The sequence below is a fragment of the Dendrobium catenatum genome, unplaced genomic scaffold (genome assembly GCF_001605985.2).
Source record: "Dendrobium catenatum unplaced genomic scaffold, ASM160598v2 fragScaff_scaffold_948, whole genome shotgun sequence".
Lineage (NCBI taxonomy): Eukaryota > Viridiplantae > Streptophyta > Magnoliopsida > Asparagales > Orchidaceae > Dendrobium > Dendrobium catenatum.
Genome location: NW_021319410.1, coordinates 580,486 through 602,462, shown reverse-complemented (window position 1 = coordinate 602,462; position 21,977 = coordinate 580,486). Strand labels below are relative to the sequence as shown.

Genomic DNA, 21,977 nt, shown 5'->3' with positions numbered 1-21,977 from the left:
AGCCTTATGATCTCTAAATTTCTCATGCCCTTTCTCTCAATTTTCCACTTCTTGCTCTCAATCATTTGGCTACTTGCCACTGCCACCTTTTGCCCTAGCTAGATTTGGTCACCCCTCCTGCTATCTCTTCATCACCCAAGCCTTGCTCTTATTCTTCCGCTTGCTTCTTCCATCCACCATCTCCTTTTTTCCCTGCCAGTCATTGCCATCCCTTCCAAAAATCAATGAAATTTAATAGTTGACACAACTATACTCTTTGCAATTTTTTTTCATGAAAAAAATAATGTTTGACACTTGATTTCAAAGATTTAAGGAACGTGTTTACCGACTATACTTCGTGTTGCTAACTTATACAACATTCTTCTTGAACTTATATGTTGATTTCTTCTCGCTATTGTAAAAAATTCAAATAAATTTAGTTATAATCATGTACTTGTTTGGCATGGTTTTGTTTTACCTTTATCATGCAAATCATTTTGTATTTGAAACATGTGTAAATTTTTTATGAGCTACTCTAGCAAATTAAAAGAAGGACATCGCTACAAAGAGAATGTGTGTGGAGAAATTATTCCATTCGGACGCCAAACGCTGTCCAGAGACCAATCGAATGTGCCACATCACCCCCCGCTCGGTACTGCTGCTTTGTACCGCGGATCAGTGATGCTGATGTGACGCATTCTAGTTAATCTCCGGATGATGAACCGTATTTTGCGTCTAGGGTGTCAATATTTGACACGACACGACAACCCGACTCGGACCCGTTTGATAAACGGGTCGGGTCCTGGTTCGCAGATTCAACCCGACCCTTTTGATAAAAAGGGTCGGGTCTATTAAACGGGTCGAGTCGGGTTGACCCGACGGGTTGCCGAGTCAACCCGAAAACCCGTTTATTTTAAAAATTTTTGAATTTCCCGCTGCCCTCGCCAGCTGCCCGTGCACGGGTCGAACCCGAACCCGACGGCTGACCCGAATTGACACCCCTATTTGCGTCCGCACATAATAATTTCTCTTGTTTGTGAGTGAGAGAGAGAAAAAGAGAGAGGAGTGCATTTCATAATTAGACATAATTGAATCAACTCTGTCAATATTTAATAAGCATATCATTACTTCATGTTGCATATCATTTTAACTTATTATAATTAACAACATCAAAATTATATCAATAAGGAAAAAAATTAAGCATTACAAGAAAGTCGTAATTAATTTATATAAGCTCAGTCCCTGTCATGAAAATTTCTTTAAATAAATCATTGCAAATGTCAATTCCCAAAGCATTTTTTGTTTGTTATTTTGTCCCTGAATAAATGAACTACTACTAAGATCTATTAGCTTACAATTTACTTAGGCTTTGTTTGGGACAATTTTTTTACTGCTTTTTAAAACAGCTTTTTAGTACAAAATTTCTAATTCACAAATTTTGTACTAAAAAAATGTTTTAGAAGGCAGCAAAAAAGTTATCACAAACGAAGCCTTAGTCTTCTAAGTTTTGTTCAAAGTGTCAAGGCTATAATCAGCTTTACTACTCGATTGCTACAAATTACTTGAAAACTTACACAACATAATGTCTCTAGCATGCATAATATTGTCTCTAAGGCTTCATTTGGGATGGCTTTCTCGTTGCTTCGTAAAACAACTTTTTAGTATAAAAATTTAAAGAAACAACAAAAAAGTCGTCCCAAAGAAATCCTAAAACTTCTTAGACTCAGTAATGCATGTTCTGCCAGGACTGAAACAATTGATCTTAGATAGGAAATATTTTAAATTCTGCCAAAAAGACTAGCCTAACGACTCATGAATCTAATATTGTCTATAAAATAGCTAGTGATTGTAAAATCATTAACAAAGGGTGCTTTAGTGGGTACAAAATGTAGTGATTTTGTGTTGTTATGAGAATCTCTCTAAACTTTCTGCAACAGTTTTAACCACTATGAAAGCTTGTTATAATCGCTTTAAAAACCCTTCTCTTTTGTGGTGTACATGCCTTGATCAGTGGAATAAATAGCTAAGTCCTAACTAAGTTGATTGATGTAGTGAAATGACACCTTTCAACTATATACTTCATTAAATTATTTATGTGGCACCAGCGTACAGGAACACTGGATGAACTATGTGATGCACCGCTTTAGTTGGTGTTAATATAGGTCCATCAAAGGATGACGTGTGGGGGGTTGCCTCGATATGACATAGTGGTTGGGTGTCAATTTTGGGTCACGGGTCAGGTTCGGGTCGAATCCGGAACTGACCCGGCACTATTTGGGTCAACCTGAAATCGACCCATTTTTGCAAACCGGTCAATTTTTCGGACATGAGCCCGACCCGCTTCTGGTCTGGGTCAACCCGTCACGACCCGAATGACCTGAGGCCGACAAAAAATTACTAGTTTTTGGGTAAAAAAAAGGGGTCAATCTCCGATTTTCGAGTAAAAAATGGGTCAATCTCGGGTTTCCGAGTCAAATAGGTTTTCGGGTCAAAACGGGTCAATTTCGGATTTCCGGATCAACCCAAACTGTTGATCCAGTTTTTGAAACGGGTTGATTTGCTGAACCTGAACCCGACCCGTTCAGATTGACCCTAACTTAGAATTTTTTGGTCGGATTCGTGTCGAGTTTTCAGATCGTGTCAAATATTGACACGCCTTGTACCATTGCTTGATGTGCAAGTTTGATGATTAAAAGTTGTCACTCTACTCTTTAGCTTATAACTAGTCAACCTGAACAAGCACCAAATTTCTAAGAGATAAAAGTCCCCGGGTTATATTAGAGTGAGTTTCTATCTACTCTCTCTCTCTCTCTCTCTCTCCTTCATGTTTGATGGTCGCACAAATTTTGGGTTGGTTCACCTTTTTAATCAAATTCTTAGAAGAATAAGAACTCAAGTAATTTTAAGACTATATGGCTTCAACACTTCTAGCTAGGTACAGTGAGCACCAATATTAGGGTGGCAGAAAAGAAAAGAAGTTTCATTAACCATGAAGAATGCCAATCATCAAATAGTAAGGTTTAAGCTTCACAATAAATTTGACTAGAGTGTTATGGGGTGACAAGAAAACATGCCACATTAACCCATGAGCTGGCTTGGGATGAACTACATAAATGGCTCATGAATTGGGCAAATTATTGCATCCGGTCACCGGACGCGGAGATAGGTCCGGATATTAATAAAATAGTATTTTAAATTAAGCGCGTCAAAAGCGCAGGTAAAGCGCACCTAAAGCGCATTCACACCTAAAGCGCATTCAAAGCGCAGTCAAAGCACAAGTCAAAAGAGCAGTCAAAAGCGCGGGTGACGTGACAAGTTTTTATTGGATATCCGAACATATTCTCCGCGTCCGGTGACCGGATGCAATAATTTGCCCATGAATTGACATTAATGAGCACCTCTTGTTTACTAGAAGATTGCTTCAAGCCTGAATCAGATGAGCTTATTGACACAATAGTTGCGGATGTAAGAAATCTAGAGTGGCTTCGACCGACTCTAGGTAACTAGGTCAAATAGTCGAAGTCAGTGCTTACAAACGAAGGTGTTGGCGAGTACCTGAGAGCTTAAAATGGGCTTTCAATTTTTGTTAAAAATTTTTGTGAGCAACGAAACTCTAGGAGACTTAGGTCGAACCGTGGAAGTCAGCAACAACGTCCTACTTGCAACTGAAGGCGAAGCCCGGTGAATTGGCAATGCTGTCGTGCAGAGAAGATAAGCGAAAAATGGGGTGCATTAGGTTGAGGTGTGAAGCAGGCGTCAACAACTGAAGGCCTTTGAGGCGTTGTGCAGGATACTCGAATGGAGCATATGCGGCTGCAGGATTCAAATCACATAATTTATTTTTAAAATAAATAATAAATATATTATAATTTTTAAAAATCTCATTGTTCGGCCTTGGGTCACCATATTTATATTTTATAGCTCTTATAAAAAGTAAAAATAAAAAACCTGATTTCGCAAGCATGATCGAACGGTTCAATCATCTGGCGATCAATTGCCAATCCAACGGCTCATTCTCTTATTGGCATATGCCGTAATTATTCCTGAAGTAAAGGCCAATTGTACAACCCAGTTTCTTCAGTACATATTACTTTTCAGATCGGGATTGGATAGTGGACAAGCGTCCTTCACTTCTCGTTTCCGTAGGTTTTCTGTCAAGAGATAGGAAGAAGAAAGAGAGGGGAAGCGTGAACCTGCAAAGGGAAACTCAGAGAAGGGTGATCGAAATCGAATAGCTTGTGGTCTCCGGCTCCGATTCGATCCCTATTTGCCAGGAAACCTATGGTTTTTTTTTTTCATCCTTTATCTCCCGCTCTGAATCAAGGCCTTCGAATCTTGAGCTAGTACATCGGGTCTCGGCTCTCCGTGATGCTGAGAAGCGAAATTAGGGTTTGTTGAACTGAAATTGTATTTAACTTGGACTTTGGATTTGGAGATGCGTATCCTGGAGTTGGAAGAGGGAAGCGAGGCAGAGGAGCCGGTGTCGGGGTCGGTGGATGATGGCAGGATCGGAGTGTTCAATCCGAAGAGGGCGATGGTAGGGGTCGGGGCGAGGTTTCTCTTCTATCCCACGCTTCTTTATAATGTTCTGAGGAATAAGATCCAGGTGGAGTTCCGCTGGTGGGACGAGGTTGATCAGGTTTGTTATCGCTTTTTTCAATTTCCTTATTTGGTCATGTCTATCCATGTTATTATTTCATTTATGAATTAGGGCATGCTGATTTGTTAGATTTAATTTAAAGAAAAGAGATGTGTTCAACAATAAATCGGCCATTGTATTGAGAATTCGCTTAATTGATTGTGATAATCACTTCTATAATTTTAGAACTTTTGTTGCAATTAGGAACGCATGCTATTTTGTGGATGTTAGTCGATTAAAAGAACATGAAATGAACAATTAAGGGGGTAACAAAGTACCTGTTTGTGGAAGCTTTGAATGAAGTCCTCTGGGATATGAAACTGATACTTCATCAATTATGAGGAAGCTTCCATGCAATTGGTTAAGTATTTTGGTGAGAACTGAATTATAATTGGACATTGCAAACCTTCCTTTGTTGTTTGTTTTGTTTTGTTGTTCAGTTGAAATGAGTTTGGTGCAATTTCTGTCAATATCTGAAATTAAAATGGTGTTGCATCCCCAAAGAGGAGAGAAAATGCCATGTATAGCGTTTCTGTTGTCATATTTTCCCTTGCATAAGTGCGTTCTCTTAGCTTCTGAAGCATTATTCTTAGTCGTAGAACTGATGGCTATAATACTTTGTCTTATGTTAAATAAATATGTTTAAATATTGTTGGTCTGGGTGACATATGAAGAATATAATGAATTAATTTGAAATTTTTTGAACTCTTTTCCTTATATTACTAAAATTTGCAAAAATTGTTAGCTATTCATGTTTCTATTTTGCTGCTTCAAATAGCGTTGTCAACATTTTAATCTTCTTAGGTGAATTTCATTGTGTGTCTGTATGTGTTTCTTTGTTTTTTGGCTATGGAAATTGGGATCTGTTACTTATTGCTTTCTGCGCTACAGGTTACTTACATCCTTTCTTTTGTAAGAGGCGCTAGCCTTTTATTGATTTGCTAAAAACTGTTCATTTTAATTTTGAAAAGTCTTTCTTTATAACCTTAAAAGCATTTTGTTTTACGAATGGGTTAGTTCTGTATAAAATCTTTGGTAAAAAAATGTGTTGATTTTGTGTTACATGAATATATATGATTCTTCCTCAAAAAGAAAAAGGTTTCGGACGATTTCTATAGTTTTTTTTTTAATAGAGTTTTCTGTAGGTTGATTACATTTTAATGCTGAAAATGTGTTTCAATGGTGATATTTCTTAATTATTTCCATTGCACTTTTTGCCAAATTCACAAATCATTTTTCATAGTTTTTTGCACCTGCTTTTTTGAAGAAATTCATTCCTAGTGGCTTACTGGTTGTTTGGTCCCTTCATATTTACAATTATTTATATATGTGTGGCATGGTTTTATGTTGTTTCTTGAATTTAGCCACCAGGAGAGGAGGCTGGAGGCTTTTCCATCTATCTATTATTGTCACCGGTTATCCACCTTTGTGGGCCTATGTTAAAGTTATGAATGTTGTGTTTGTTCAAAATCCTTAGCTAACTTACATTTTTAGGCATACACTATTATTACTAGACCATTTGAATTGGTTAATAGTCCATTTTCTGGATTAAGATGCCAGCTATATGGCTTAGGTTTCATTTTTTTTTTTTGCTGAATTTATTGCTTTGTGTATTACTTGGTTCATTTGCTTTGGTACATAACTTCTTACATATTTTGAGTCAAAGATGAGTTACTGTTGTTAGTATCCCATTTTTTTCATTTTTATAAATTTTGTTGTGTTGCAGAGTTTCTACAGATCATTGGTGTTATAGAGTGGATACATATATGTACTCAATGTCATGTAAGGGTCAATACTAACTCTTTTTTAATATAGTTTTTGCTGTTAGGTGCTGTTCCTTTCCCTGGAGATGTTCCTCATCTAAAGCAGCTCGGTGTGGGGGGAGTGGTCACTTTGAATGAACCCTATGAGACATTAGTGCCTACATCCCTTTTTCATGTGAGTAATCAATTTTCATTGTTTTTTTATTCTAAAATATTTGCATGAGCATGTCATTTTTTGCATTTTCTTTCAAATATTTCATTTTAAGAAGTTTATATTCAAAATTTTTCAAGAATATTGTATAGGTGAATGAATAACTGTAAAACTTATAAACTTTATACCGTTCAAATATTTTTTTTTTTAGTTGGGATATTGTGTGGTGTTTTTTCCCCTATTTTGGGCATAATCTTTAGGTTGCATTTTATGCTTTCTAGCTGAAAATACATAGTATTATGTGTGCTTATAACAAAGTGATTTAATTTGGAGAATTTGTGCAGTTTTATTTAAGGATGTAGAGGATACTAATGGTGTTAAAAGTGCTGTAAAGTGTAGCGAGTAGATTTTGCATTTTTTTTCTTTAGATGAGAACTTATTTGAAAAGCCCCATGAAGGGCGCCATTCGATGTGGTGGTGTAACATCATCATGATATGATGCTGTTTCATTTGCATCATGATGCACTATGATCAGATTACTGGTTCTGTTGAATAATTAAGAACTCAAGCGAGCCTTTTCTTTTACTATATGGCCCGTTGGGTAAACTTTGCAACTGTAGGTGTTGATTTTGTGATCAGTTAAACTGATTTTAGGACCGTGCCATTGAGTGATAAAGTTTATAACTAGATTTCCCCATGTTTGTCAAATAAGCAGCAATAGGCGGAAGATTCTCCGCCTCCTGTATGCAGGAGCCGACCACCCAACTCTTCAATGAGCTATTTAGGAATGTTTTTTATGGGAGTTGGGAGGGAAATTTCAAAGTATGGGCTATTTAGGGATTTCCTTTTGAATTGTATGCATTAAATAATTTGTTTTCCTAGGGTTAGGGCATCTTGAATTTGGCTAAATTTTGAGATATCTTAGGTTTAGGTTTTTTCGGGCTCTAGCGGAGTCTAGAGATTTGGGAGAGATAGATCCTCCTCTCGAATTGAGGATCAACTGTATTTTGGTATTTTCCTGCCGTATCTTTGATTATTGCAATAAAAACTTTTGTTTTTATTATTTTCATTGGAGTTTGGAATAGTTTTCTCGTTGTTTTTTTCGAAATTGATAGGATTTACTAAAAATCTTCAAGTGTTTCCTATCAAATTAGTATCAGAGCAATTTTCTGGGCTGAAATAGAAGTCTTCCTCGTTGATTTCTGCTGCGTTCTCCTCTCCAATCTTGTTGTTTTTGCTGTTTGGGAGGTTAGTTTCGTGTCAAGCTTGTTGATCTTTGCTATTGGAAATCCAGGTTCCCATGGCTGGAAGAAAGGTGAAAGTATTGGAAGGGGAGATCAGACAAATGAAATCTTGAATTTTAGATCTCCAAACTCAAGTTTCATATATAAAAAAGGATATTTCAGCCATCCTTGATAAGTTCGATTCAAAATATTCCATCCTGGTGGAGATGTTGGAGAAAATGTTTGAGGGCCAAACCAAAATATCGCCGTCGGTGGTGAGGGAAGGCTCCGATAGCTAAGGAAGTGGGGAAATTCCTAAGCCGATTAGATGAATGGAAGATCATGAGGTGGAGATTTTGGAGGGAACAGAAAAATGCCTCCCCTAAGGCTTTCTAGGGAGGAGTCGGGTAAATGGTATGTAAAGAGGCATGAGGGGGTTGGGCATGAGTGGAAGGATGTTGAATTTGAAAGAAGAGAGGTTTAATTTGAAAGGCGATGACTTGATTATGATCGAAAAGGTGTCGAATTTGAAAGGAGAGTGGTTGAATATGATCGAAGGGGTGCTGAATCTGAACGAAGAAGGTGGGCTTGTGGTGAAAGGTTTGGGTGCGAGCGGAGGAGAGATGATTAACACAATATGGGGGAACCACCCCCTTGGGGAATGGAAAATTTTGGAGGAAGTAGAGTTGACGGAGGAGAACTGAGAGTGAGGAAACTAAAGATGCCTATTTTTAAAGGAGATGATGCACATGGGTGGATCTACATGGTGAAAAGATACTTTACTGTCAACAGGTTGACAAAGAAGGAGAAACTGACGGCAGTTGGCCTATCTTTGGAAGGATAGGCTTTGGCTTAGTACTAGTGGAGAGACATGCGACGACCCATAAGAAGTTGGAGAGAGTTCAAGGATTGTTTGGTAGAATATTTCCGAACTGGCAAAGGAGGAGACTTCTACAAACAGTTCTTCGTCTTGACACAGGATGGTTCAGTGATGGAATATTGGGAGAGATTCGAGTACCTTGCTAGTCTATTGGACCGCCTTCCTAAGACAGTGCTAGAGGAAAATTTCATGAAGGGACTGACACCAAAGATCCGGATAGCAGTTAGAGTGATGAGGCCTTGTGACTTGGGAGAGGCCATGGATCTAGCTCAGTTGGTGGATGATTAGAGACACCTATAGAGAAGGATAGGAGGCAGCAGCTCAGGAGACTCGTAAAGGATGACCACCGCCTTATTGGCATCCACGGAGCCAACACCAGATATTCTTCGTGGGACTTCAAAGGAAAAGCCTGTAGGAGGAAGACATTGGGGACAACATCAAGAAGATGACAGAAACGAAATTACAGGAGAAGAGGGCGAAGGGAATCTATTTCAGATGCGACGAGAAGTATACTCCAGAGCACAGGTGTAAGGACCAAACTCTTCAGGTTCTTACCGTTTGTGATGACGAGGGAATTGATAAAGGTGTTGTCTTTTCACCTTATGGAGTATCAGTTATACAATATTTTATAAAATAAATATTAAACAAATATTCGGTGTGAATACTCACCACCATTTACTTTGCATAAAATATTTTTAATGTCTTTGTATTTTCTTAAGACAAGTAAAAATATTTTGCGTTTTCTTAAGAAACACTATTTTTTTGCATTTTCTTAAGAAAATGCAAAAATGGTTAGCATTTTCTGAAGAAAATGCTAAATTACTTAAAAAATGCAAAATACATTTGCCTTTTTTGTAAAAATGTAAAATATTTTAGTGTTTAAGCTTCTTAATAAATTTATCCTGATTACTTTTTTTTTTTGCTATAGAATTTTTTATAGTGTTTCTTTTTTAAATTTAGCCATATTTGCCATTAACATATGTTGATTCTCAGCCATAATTTTAAAAAAGAAAACATTATTTATTCATTCATTCTTTTACCATGGCTGACCGCTCATTTAAGTTGCATGCTTCGAAGATATTTTTACAAACTTACGAAACTTGTAACTTTAATCTCGTTGTTTTTTTTTTTTTGAAATTGATAGGATTTACTAGAAATCTTCAAGTGTTTCCTATCAAATTAGTATCAGAGCAATTTCCTGGGCTGAAATAGAAGTCTTTCTCGTTGATTTCTGCTGCGTTCTCCTCTCTGATCTTGTTGTTTTTGCTGTTTGGGAGGTTAGTTTCGCGTCAAGCTTGTTGATCTTTGCTATTGGAAATTCAGGCTCCCATGGCTGGAAGAAAGGTGAAAGTATTGGAAGGGGAGATCAGACAAATGAAATCTTGAATTTTAGATTTCCAAACTCAAATTTCAGATATAAAAAGGATATTTCAGCCATCCTTGATAAGTTCGATTCAAAATATTCCATCCTGGTGGAGATGTTGAAGAAAATGTTTGAGGGCCAAACCAAAATATCGCCGTCGGTGGTGAGGGAAGGCGCCAATAGCTAAGGAAGTGGGGAAATTCCTAAGCCGATCAGATGAATGGAAGATCATGAGGTGGAGATTTTGGAGGGAACAGAAAAATGCCTCCCTTAAGGCTTTCTAGGGAGGAGTCGGGTAAAAGGTATGTAAAGAGGCATGAGGGGGTTGGGCATGAGTGGAAGGATGTTGAATTTGAAAGAAGAAAGGTTTAATTTGAAAGGCGATGACTTGATTATGATCGAAAAGGTGTCGAATTTGAAAGGAGAGGGGTTGAATATGATCGAAGGGGTGCTGAATCTGAAGGGAGAAGGTGGGCTTGTGGTGAAAGGTTTGGGTGCGAGCGGAGGAGAGATGATTAACACAAGATGGGGGAACCACCCCCTTGGGGAATGGAAAATTTTGGAGGAAGTAGAGTTGTCGGAGGAGAACTGAGAGTGAGGAAACTAAAGATGTCTATTTTTAAAGGAGATGATACACATGGGTGGATCTACAGGGTGAAAAGATACTTTACTGTCAACAAGTTGAAAGAGAAGGAGAAACTGACGGCAGTTGGCCTATCTTTGGAAGGAAAGGCTTTGGCTTAGTACTAGTGGAGGGACAGGAGGGAGTTCAAGGATTGTTTGGTAGAATGTTTCCGAACTGGCAAAGAAGGAGACTTCTACGAGAAGTTCTTCGTCTTGACACAGGATGGTTCAGTGATGGAATACTGTGAGAGATTCGAGTACCTTGCTAGTCTATTGGACCGCCTTCATAAGACTGTGCTAGAGGAAAATTTCATGAAGGGACTGACACCAGAGATCCGGGCAGCAGTTAGAGTGATGAGGCCTTGTGACTTGGGAGAGGCCATGAATCTAGCTCAGTTGGTGGATGATTAGAGACACCTATAGAGAAGGATAGGAGCAGCAGCTTAGGAGACTCGTAAAAGATGACCACCACCTTATTGGCATCCACGGAGGCAACACCAGATATTCTTCGTGGGACTTCAAAGGAAAAGACTGTAGAAGGAAGACATGGGGACAACATCAAGAAGCTGACAGAAACGAAATAACAGGAGAAGAGGGCGAAGGGAATCTATTTCAGATGTGACGAGAAGTATATTCCAGAGCACACGTGTAAGGACCAAACTCTTCAGGTTCTTACCGTTTGTGATGACGAGGGAATTGAGAAAGGTGTTGTCTTTTCACCTTATGGAGTATCAGTTATACAATATTTTATAAAATAAATATTAAACAAATATTCGGTGTGAATACTCACCACCATTTACTTTGCATAAAATATTTTTAATGTCTTTGTATTTTCTTAAGACAAGTAAAAATATTTTGCGTTTTCTTAAGAAACACTATTTTTTTGCATTTTCTTAAGAAAATGCAAAAATGGTTAGCATTTTCTGAAGAAAATGCTAAATTACTTAAAAAATGCAAAATACATTTGCCTTTTTTGTAAAAATGTAAAATATTTTAGTGTTTAAGCTTCTTAATAAATTTATCCTGATTACTTTTTTTTTTTGCTATAGAATTTTTTATAGTGTTTCTTTTTTAAATTTAGCCATATTTGCCATTAACATATGTTGATTCTCAGCCATAATTTTAAAAAAGAAAACATTATTTATTCATTCATTCTTTTACCATGGCTGACCGCTCATTTAAGTTGCATGCTTCGAAGATATTTTTACAAACTTACGAAACTTGTAACTTTAATTTGTTTCAATCTAACTAAAAGGTTGGAGCTACTTTATTTTCATGGTGTTAGAAAATCCTTGAGCTTTCACAATTTCTAATTATTTTGAATTTAGAGAGAGAGAGAGACAGTGTGTGTGTGTGTAGCAATACTTCCTTGTGGCATGAAGGAGATGCATGTTTCATCCCACTTAGATACATTGAGGAATGATGTCTACTTTCGACAGGCAAAAGTTTTTGTAAGCTTGTAGAGCTTTCCTACAGTTAGTGCGTGATTTCATTTAGTCATGAAATATTATTTAAAGATATGTGATAAATTAGAGACTAGAATAGGTTTCTAAAAACTGAAGATGTCACTAAACAATTGTTTAACCCTTTCTTGCCTCAAATTTGAGATATCTTGTTCTAAGCTAGCCTAAACTATTTTGTAGAATTATCACTTTCCCTGAATTTTTGTTGTTTCAATATGAATATCGTGGACTTCTTTTTTTAAATAGTCAAACTATATCTTACTATATGCTAATGTGAATATTCAAAAGCTTTTTTTTTTTGTGTCCTTTCTTCCTTTTTTTGGGCAAATTGTGGGATGCTATTTGAAGTTTACCAAAACTTTATTATTTATTCCTTTGACTAATGACATGTATTTATTAGGGAGGTATTGAACTCAAAGACATGATAAATTTTAAATTTATGTATGTTTATGCATAATATTAAACATAATGTTCCAATTTGTACACCTATTCCTCCCATTTAACCTCACCGGACAAGACTCTTTGCTTTCCTGAGAGCTTGAGAGAGACTATTCACCGCATATCAACTGTTGATCCTCACTACAGTTGCATGGAGGACTTACTGTTGTCAAATTGCCAGAGTAGCTCTTTATCGTGGTCATTTTCACCATCAAAAGGAAGATACTTGCCATTCAACGCATAGCTATAAGGTGGAGTTTATCAACATCATTACTATCATAGAGGAAACTCATCATTACCGGAAGGAAGATTTGAAATATGAATGTTAATAGATGTGTGTAAAAATGTTTATTAATAAGTTGAATATATTTAATACTTGCTATGTACACCTAGTTATTTTGTCATTGCATATTCCAGGAGGATTTGATTATATAGTTGCGGTCTTGGTTGATCTAGTTAAATGGATGTGTTTAAATATTTTTATTCATTAGTAGAGTTTGGTTGTTTTAAAGGGTATAAGAGATATTTTAGATTTTTTTTAGGAGGGAGATAATGTAGGGGTAGGAGGTTGAATTAAAAAAGATTATGTGGAATCTTGAAAGGAGTAAAAGACAAAAATAAAATATAGGTCAACACATGGACCTCTAGTTGATGTCATCGTCTTTTTTCTCAGTTCATGTGGAGGCATTCCATATCTCATTCTTCTTTTGCTTCATCTCTTAAGCTTATTGTTTTACATATTATCACCCTTTTAATGTTTATTGTGGTGGTTGGCGTTGGGCTTATTTTGATAAAGGACGCATCTTTTGCATTATATTTGTTTTGTTTTCCAAGTACTGTGCAAGTGATGTAGTTCAACTACTTTTTTTGAGAACAGGCTTATGGGATTGAGCATTTGGTGTTACCAACTAGAGATTACTTATTTGCTCCAGCTTTTGGGGATATATGTCGGGCTGTAGATTTCATTCACAGTAAGTATTCCGTATTTAGCTTAACGTGCATTTGGAGGTCTATTTTCTCTTGCAGATTGTAATATTATGCCCATATAATATTGTTTTGTGTGAAGTGTAAAAAAAGCTGTTTTATGAATTTGTCAACTTCCTAAATATTGTAGCCCCAGAAGTTCAATGTATGTGTCACCTAGTGAACTCTTAAATTTCCTAGAAAAAGATTTTCCTTTCAAGTAGCTTGTTTCAGAAATGGATTAGATTTTAATTGTTATCAAAATCTTTAACTTTTCCCTCCTTCATTCACTCATTCCAAGTTTCTCTTTCAAAGTATTGAATGATCCTTATTTAATGGTCAACCTTAGTGTTGTTGCTTTAAAATTGGGACAATCCTTTTTTGTAGAAAATAGAAAAGTAGAAAAAGCTAATTTGAATTTTATTGGTTGATTATATACAAAATGTCAAATTATACATAGACTTTTCTAAAAGTCTTACAATGGTAATAAATCAAAGTTGTTTAGAAAAAAAGAAAAGAAAATATCTCTAAGGCAAACGGAATTGGAGGCACATGGATTGCAATCTAAGGGCCATAAGAGGATGGATCTAATGGTTCGAACCCTTAATCCTTGTGCTCAAGAATTTCTATCGAGATTGATTGGCTTGTGGGTCTCACAATCATTCAACAACTTTGTTCCTTGAAGCTTCAAGCATTTTTGCAGTCCAAGCTTGCATGAATATTAAACTTCTTTGATCTAATTGATGCCCAAATTTTGGTCCAGAATTATTAATGCGACTTGTCTGGTACAATGCATATTTGCATATTCATGTTTTTCATGTTACTCATAACCATACTGTTATGTATAACGAAATGAATAAATCCTCCTTTTGTATTCTTTTCATTGTTTTCTTTATGACACATTTTTTTCATCAGTTTTTCCTTTGTTCATTGTTCTCATTCCCTGATATTCTTTTTATGCTTATTAATTTATCTCTTATGTTCCAGTGTTTTTAGTTTAATTACATCAAACATTTTATAGCAATTGGTAGTTCCTCCTAAACGGGAAGATGATGGCCTGATGATTTGGGGATATTTAGTTGCAGACAACTCGTTACTACGAAGTTTACTTATGGAACACTAATATTTCTTGGATTCTTCCCAAACTTTCTGCTAATTCGTAGATATCACTATCGCTTGAATCAGTTTCTAAGATTCTATGAAGATATCACTATCGCTTGAATCGCTTGAATCAGTTTCTAAGTTTCTAAGATTCTATGAAGATAACACATATATTCTCTTACGTTCATTGTTTTGGTATTTTAAGATAGTTTTGGATTTGTCAACTTTAAATATTCCTATATCTTATTATCGAACTTAGATTAGAACTTCTTCATTGTTACTTATCATTTTACATTACCCAATATCTCTTCTTTTGATATTCAATTCAAAAACTAATCAAAATGAATAGCATTCTTTTGAAACCTGATTAGTATCTTGGAAATTGGAATTCATTTTAACTTTGTTATTTGTTACTGTAAAAGAGAATGTATCTTGTGGGAAAACTACTTATGTTCACTGTAAAGCTGGGCGTGGACGCAGCACAACTATTGTTCTCTGCTACCTGGTATGTTATTAAAGAACTTCCCCCCCACCCTAAAAATACGGATATTATAATGGGGTCCTTGGTAATGATTTTTATAATTTAGGTAAAATACAAGCAAATGACACCTAGTGCAGCATTTGAGCATGTCAGAATTGTTAGGCCGAGAGTTCTCTTGGCTTCATCACAGTGGCAGGTATCTTTCAATATTTTACATGACTTTTTCTCCTGTGATTCACAGAAATATTTGTTTGATTTTTTTAAAAATTTGAGATATTCTAGTTAGAATCCAATTTATCTAGATTATCTTATCTTGACTACTTTTATTCACATTACATCCATGTGAGAGATAACATCAATCAAACACTCATCATAAATAACAAAACATTTGTCTCCATTCAAGATTTTTTTTTCTAACTCAGGCTGTACAAAAATACTACCATCTTGCGGTGGAGAAACATAATAATTCCTACAATAATTTGGACAACTCTTTCCCATCATCATTAAGCCTCATTTCCACCTCCCCACACCATCCAACTCTCGAAGACAGCTCCTTTGTAATGATATCAAAATCTGATCTTGATGGATACGTTGGGAACAGCAGCCTATGGGCAGAACTGAGCTTAGTTTACAGGATGCAATTTGCAAGTCAAGCAGCTATTGCAAGGCTTTCATGCCTCTGGCTCCGTTGTCATGATAATAAGAAGCGGGGAGTCGAGAGCTGCTCTCTTGAGGCTGATCAGATGGGAATGATTGGGCTCCCCTGCCTGATGAGTGGAGTGGTAGTGAAATTGTGAACAGAGAGTATTGCACATTTTTAAGCACATATGTCTCTTTATCTTTGCCTTCTTATGTTTAGTCACCAAGTGTCAATAAACGCCTCTTTTCTCTTTCAAACTTGCTGATGCTGAGGCGTCTACCTGTAAGGCTTCGTTTGGAACGACTCTCTTACTGCTTCTTAAAGTAGCTTTCTAGTACAAATTTTTTTATTTTTATACTAAAAAGCTGATTTAAGAAGCAATAAAAAAGTCGTCCCAAACGAACCCTAAGTCATCTATCAGCAAGTGATGCTAAGGCCTCGTTTGGGATGGCTTTCTTACTGCTTCTTAAAGCAGCTTTATTGTAAAAAAATTTAATTTTTGTACTGAAATGTTGCTTTAAGAAGCAGTAAAAAGGCCGTCCTAAATGAAACCTAAGTCAATTAGCAGGTCGGTTACTTGTATCAAGTATGTATATAAGGGGTAACAATTCAAGGACCATACGTTTTGAATCTTTAATAGCAGTTTTACTAGTCTGTCGTAAACCCGATTTTTGTATTTATTATTCTCTTTTGGAAGAAATTGGGTCAGGATAGTATGGGCTTCAAATGTTGGTACTAGTATGGAATACTAGTCTCATACGAAGTGAATATATATGACAGGGAGTATTAAATATATCAGAAAGGACTGTCTTAATGCTTTATTTTTTATTTTATAGTAAATAGATACATAAATTTATATTTTGTCTATGATTTGTTTATGTATTTGGAGAATTTTTATTTGGCTTTGTAGAAGGCATGTTTTGTTGATTATAAATGAATGTCTTAGTGTTTAGATGTTTTATTGTAGATTTATTACAGATGTCTTGTTTATATTCATATCATCTGCAAATTAAAATTGTGTCATTTCAAGTTCTGTAAATATAATATGCATATTATATTTCAATTTTCAGGGATCTTTTTGATGAAATGGGTAATTTGGCCCCTTTTTTTCATTTTACCTTTTTTGGTTTATTTTTTACTCTTCATATTGGGTGCTCTATATGGATATAAGCGAGCCCAAGCATGAGTAAAATTCAAGTGCTCATGTTTGTCTCATCGAGCAAACTTGTTTTTTATTTTTACTTTTTGTTACAAGCTGTTCACAAATATAAATTTTGCTTGAGAGTCATAAAATATACCTCTTGAAGAAAGAGTTTTTATTGGAGGAGATTTAAATGGACATGTTGGTAAAGAGGTAGTTGATTTTAAAAGCATTCATGGTGGCCATGGATTTGGAACGACGAATGAAGGTGGCAAGACCATATTAGATTTTTGTTTAGCTTATGATTTTTCAATTGTTTGTCTTGCTCTAAGGAACATTTACCTATTTTTTATTTCAATAATTTTGTGTTTTTTTGTATTTTTCAATTAAATTTATATTTTGTTGCCGAAAAATAAGAATAATTTTGTATTTATAAAACTATCACTGCGTAACTTTTTATATGTTATAAGGATTGAGATTTTTAACATTTTGAATATATTTCGAAATTTTTTAATAAGTGATTTTAAAAAAATAACAATTTTTGTCTACTCTGAAATTTATTTTGACATATAAAAATAGTGCTTCAGTTCAATTAAAATTTCAGAATGATGTTTTACACAATCTTTGATAATTTGGTTAATTTATGAAAATGAGAATTTTTGTTCAATAGAGTTTTGTTGTCTGTCTTTAGGATATTTTGTCATTTTCTGAATTAAGCTTAATTATGTTTTATTTTCTGCAATATATTGAAAATAAATGTAGATTTTTTATTAAGATTATTATCATATTATGATAATAATATGTGTGTAAAGACAAGTAAATAGTGGTTAAACATTGGTTAGAGATTGATTGACATATACATAATGGTGAGCCGATAGATTTTTCTTTAAATACTAAGATTTGTTGTTATCATCTACTGATTCACGCAATAAACTGATTGAGAGTTATAAGAAGATTATTATTGTGCCAACGAGCAAAGAGTGACGACTCTGTTTACTGAACCAACAGTTTACTAACATTGATACATTATTAAAAAATACTGTGATAGCCAGATTTTTGCTTGTTTAGTGCGACTATTGAAATGATTATTATTAAGGCATTATTCATATTACTATACAAATTTATTATTAACATTGTTATTGATTTATTGATACAAAAAATATAATATATATACATTGAGCACTTGATATACAAGGATATATTTAGCATGTGATTAAGATACTGATTTAATATTGATATAAAATAACTATATAGCATGTGTACGCTCGTATATGATTTTACTACTTTAATTTGATTTCGATAGTCTTTATCAGTGATTTGATTTAATCATTTTATAAAAAATTTCTCCTGATTATAGTATTTATATGATGATTGCTTTATTGATTTGACACTCGTATTGATTTACTGTCTTTCGTATTGTACAGTTTCACTATTTTTGCATTGATTTGTTGATCATATCGATGTAATTACTATGATTTGATTATTGACATGCATATTACTCCTTCACATTGTTTTGAGTTATATTATAGGTTTTGGTGACCTACTAGACTTTTTTAGCTCATTATATATAATTAAATATTTTCATAGCAGGGTAAAGGATCAGGTGTCTGAGTTGATCAAATCATGATTCCTCGGTTTCTATTTTTTTAACTATTCTTTTGTACACATCATATGATAGATGTGTGATGATTGTCTAAATCGTGAGTATTGTATATAATTTTTGGGAATTCATATAGATGTGTACATTAATGTTTTGAATTATAGAATATGTTTTCATTATTTATTATCGATAGATAATAGTAGATAGCTCTGGTTGTTATTTATTAAAAGATAAAAGAATAATTCTTTCAATTTAGATTCTGAGGCATCACAACACATTATATAGTTGAGGTTGGAAGAATATAATGATAAAGGAGCTATTCTCAAGAGAACATTGGCATGTTCATTTGCTTGGCAGAACTATATTTAGGTGACGGTTGTCGGAGGGATCACAGTTGGCGGGCAATGGTGGTCGGAGGGATCATAATCGGGGAGCGAATGTGGTCAGAGGGATCATAGTTAGCTGGTGATGGTGGTTCAAGGGACCGTAATCGACATGTGACGGAGTTCAGGGGGACCATAGTCGGCAGACAATGAAGGTCAAAGGGACCATAACCTGCAGGCGATGGTGGTTGGAGGGACTATAGTCAGTGGGCGACTAAGGCCGGAGTGATCGTAATCTGCAGGCAACAAAGGTCGGAGTAGTGTGTCGATGGCAGGGGCAAAGGTTCAACAATGATCGACAGCTGGGTTGAAGTCTTGTGGAGGTCAGCTGTCGGGTGGTGACCTGACAATGTTCGGTCAAACGTCTGGCGGCGGTTAGTGGCAGGGTGGAAGTCCGACGGCGGTCGGCGACCAGACGATGGTCTGACAATGGTCGGGTGAAAGTTCGGTTGTGGTTGGCGATCGGATAGAAGTTCGGCAGTGGTCGACGGCCAAGTAGTGGTATGACGATGGTCTGGCGGGAGTCTGACAGCGGTCGGCGATCGGGAGGTGGTCTGACGATGGTCGGCAGGCGTCTGATGACGGTCTGTGGTTGGGTAGAAGTCCAGCGGCCGAGTGGTGGTCGGATGATGGTCGAGCAAGAGTCCGACGACCAGGTGGTGGTTCGGTGAAGATCGACAAAGGTTTGTCGGTGGTGGTTTTGGAGCACTTGAACCCTCAAAGCTCTCTCCAATTTCCAACCAAAGGTCCAAGCCCAGCCCTCCATGTGGGAAGTGATGATATATTTATAGATTTTTTAGAGTGGTGTGCTTTATAAATATGAAGAAAATCTAGGACAAAATTGGAGTGGTCAATCGGACGGCACATATCGATTTCCTCGATCATAGAGCATTCATTAAGCATTTGAGTGCAATAATGATGTCAGAATCAAGCGTTCTTGAGCTTCTTGGATTTCTCTCGTCGAGCCGCTCTATTCGACTATAAACATGTTATATTTGGATATCATTTGGCTATCCAATTTATACTCTTAACCTTCCAATTGTGCTTCAGACCCTCAATTTAGACTCCTTTGCGCTTGGATTGAACCGATTTTCATGTTGTTAGGTTTTTTTTCTTTGAGACGTTCAGCTTCACTATAAGTTTGCTGAATTGGAGTTAGAATGGTCCAATATTTAATTTTGAAAGTTTACAACTTAAATATGCCTCAATATTCCATTTTTTGTGAGGTATCAAATACGATTAAACATGAATAAGCTTTTGTCGACCCTATGCAATTTTCTCCACATACTTTATTTGTTTGACTTCTTGGCCCAGAACTGCTTGGTAGGTATGAACTTAAACAAATTCAGAAAAAAAAAAAACAAAAAGAAAAGGAGTTTCCATCTCCTACACACTGGAAATAGGGGTGTCAATTTCGGGTCACGGGTCGGGTTCGGGTCGAACCCGAACTGACCCGGGTGGAAAACGTAAACTAAACGGGTTGGCGGGTTGACCCGGCAACCCGTCGGGTCAACCCGGACCCGACCCGTTTTTTAAACAGGTCAATTTCTAGAACCCGAACCCGACCCGTTTTGAAATCGGGTCAGGTCCAACCCGGATTTTCCGGGTCGGGTCCGGGTCGGATTTTCGTGTCGTGTCAAATATTGACACCCCTAACTGAAATGATAGGGTAAGTAGTTCAATGTTCGCAGCAGTTTTCCTATAATATTCAAAAATCAGAAAAACTCCAAAAAGCGTCCTTTATATATCTGTAGTGGATAGTGAGTGATTCGAATGATGCGCATGGAGAGTAAAAGTCTCATAAAGTCGGATGGTTGGCTATTCAATTCAGCAACCTAATGATCTGAAACACGTAGTGGACTAATAAGTATGAAACTTTCGAGCTTCTGCTTTTAATGCAGAGAGCCTATTGCTTGCATTCATTATGCCGTATCAAAGTGGCCAGAGACAACCTGTGTTGTTGTGACCTTATTTTAATCCAGTTTTAATTTCAAGCTCTGATGTTGACAGCGAAAACTACTTTTTTTTTCTTTTTTTTTTCATCATTTAGGGGGTGTTGGGCTGCCCGAAGGATTCTTACACTGTTTGTATTTTCTATTGTATTTATTATTGGGAAATGCTTTGCTGTTAACTCGAAGCCCTAAAAAACAAAGCCAATCGCTTGCTGGGTTATAAGAAGTCTGCAGGTTTCTGTCACCTGTTTGTATTCAATGGCGTCAGGACTTTTTTTTTACTGAAATTATTTGGGCTGCCAATTACTCTGAGTATTGAATGCCTCATTTAGTGGCAGTTCGGATACAACTCATCTTAATCTATTTGTTAGAAATTTTGGCTATCAATTAAGACCATCTCCAACCGAAAATCTCATTTTTCACTTCAAAATGGCGTGAAACTAAAATAAATGCCGTGATTCATCCAATCGAACTCCAAATATGAGAAAGTAACATTCTTTCTTCTTTTCGCGCGTTTCTTCGGCAAGTTAGGTAGAGAGAAAAATAGCGGGGATGAACAGTGCAACGCCAAAATTGGCTTCCCACTGTTCAACCGCAAGCAAATAGCAGAATTTTTATCGTTCCGCTGGAGCTCTGCAACAACGCCATTCAAGCATTTTTAGTTCGGTTAGAGATGCCCTAAAAAGTTTTGGGTTCGAGTCTTCTATATGTGATGTGTGTGCGTGTTTGTCGTTTTCATTTCGAGACGTATAAATTATTTTCGATCGCTGTGTGAAAGCCTACTTTTTGTAAAATTGTGTTTTTTATCTTACCTATTTCCCAATCTTTAACTTTTTTGCTTCTCCATTGATAAAAGGCTTTTTCGGAACAACTGTTTCTCATCAAAATTATACGAAAGGAGTTCTGCTACCAAATAAGACCTTAATCTAAACAATTATAGAGCATTTATGTGCCTTAATGATGTCGGAATTAAGTGATCTTGGCCTTGTTGGATTCGTCTCGTAGATCCTCTCAATTTAACAATAAGCATGCTATATTTGATGTTCATTTGGTCCTTCAATTAATGCATTGGACCTTCCAAATATGTCCCAAACCTTTGACTTGGGCTCATTTGGGCTTAGATTGGACTAATTTTGGTGTCGTTGAGTTCGTCTCTTTGAGACAATCAATTTGACTATAAGTTTATTGAAATC

The 21,977-nt window shown here is 36.2% G+C and overlaps 1 protein-coding gene across 1 annotated transcript; it reads left to right on the top strand.

Annotated features, from left to right (window-relative positions):
- The first annotated feature begins 4,080 nt into the window (after positions 1-4,080).
- Positions 4,081-16,501, top strand: LOC110106427 (putative dual specificity protein phosphatase DSP8). The gene is made up of 6 exons (XM_020836333.2): positions 4,081-4,618; positions 6,434-6,556; positions 13,401-13,494; positions 15,010-15,092; positions 15,175-15,264; positions 15,491-16,501. The coding sequence occupies exons 1-6, from the start codon at positions 4,415-4,417 to the stop codon at positions 15,863-15,865; spliced, it is 969 nt and encodes a 322-aa protein (XP_020691992.1). The 5' UTR covers positions 4,081-4,414; the 3' UTR covers positions 15,866-16,501.
- Positions 16,502-21,977: the final 5,476 nt, after the last annotated feature.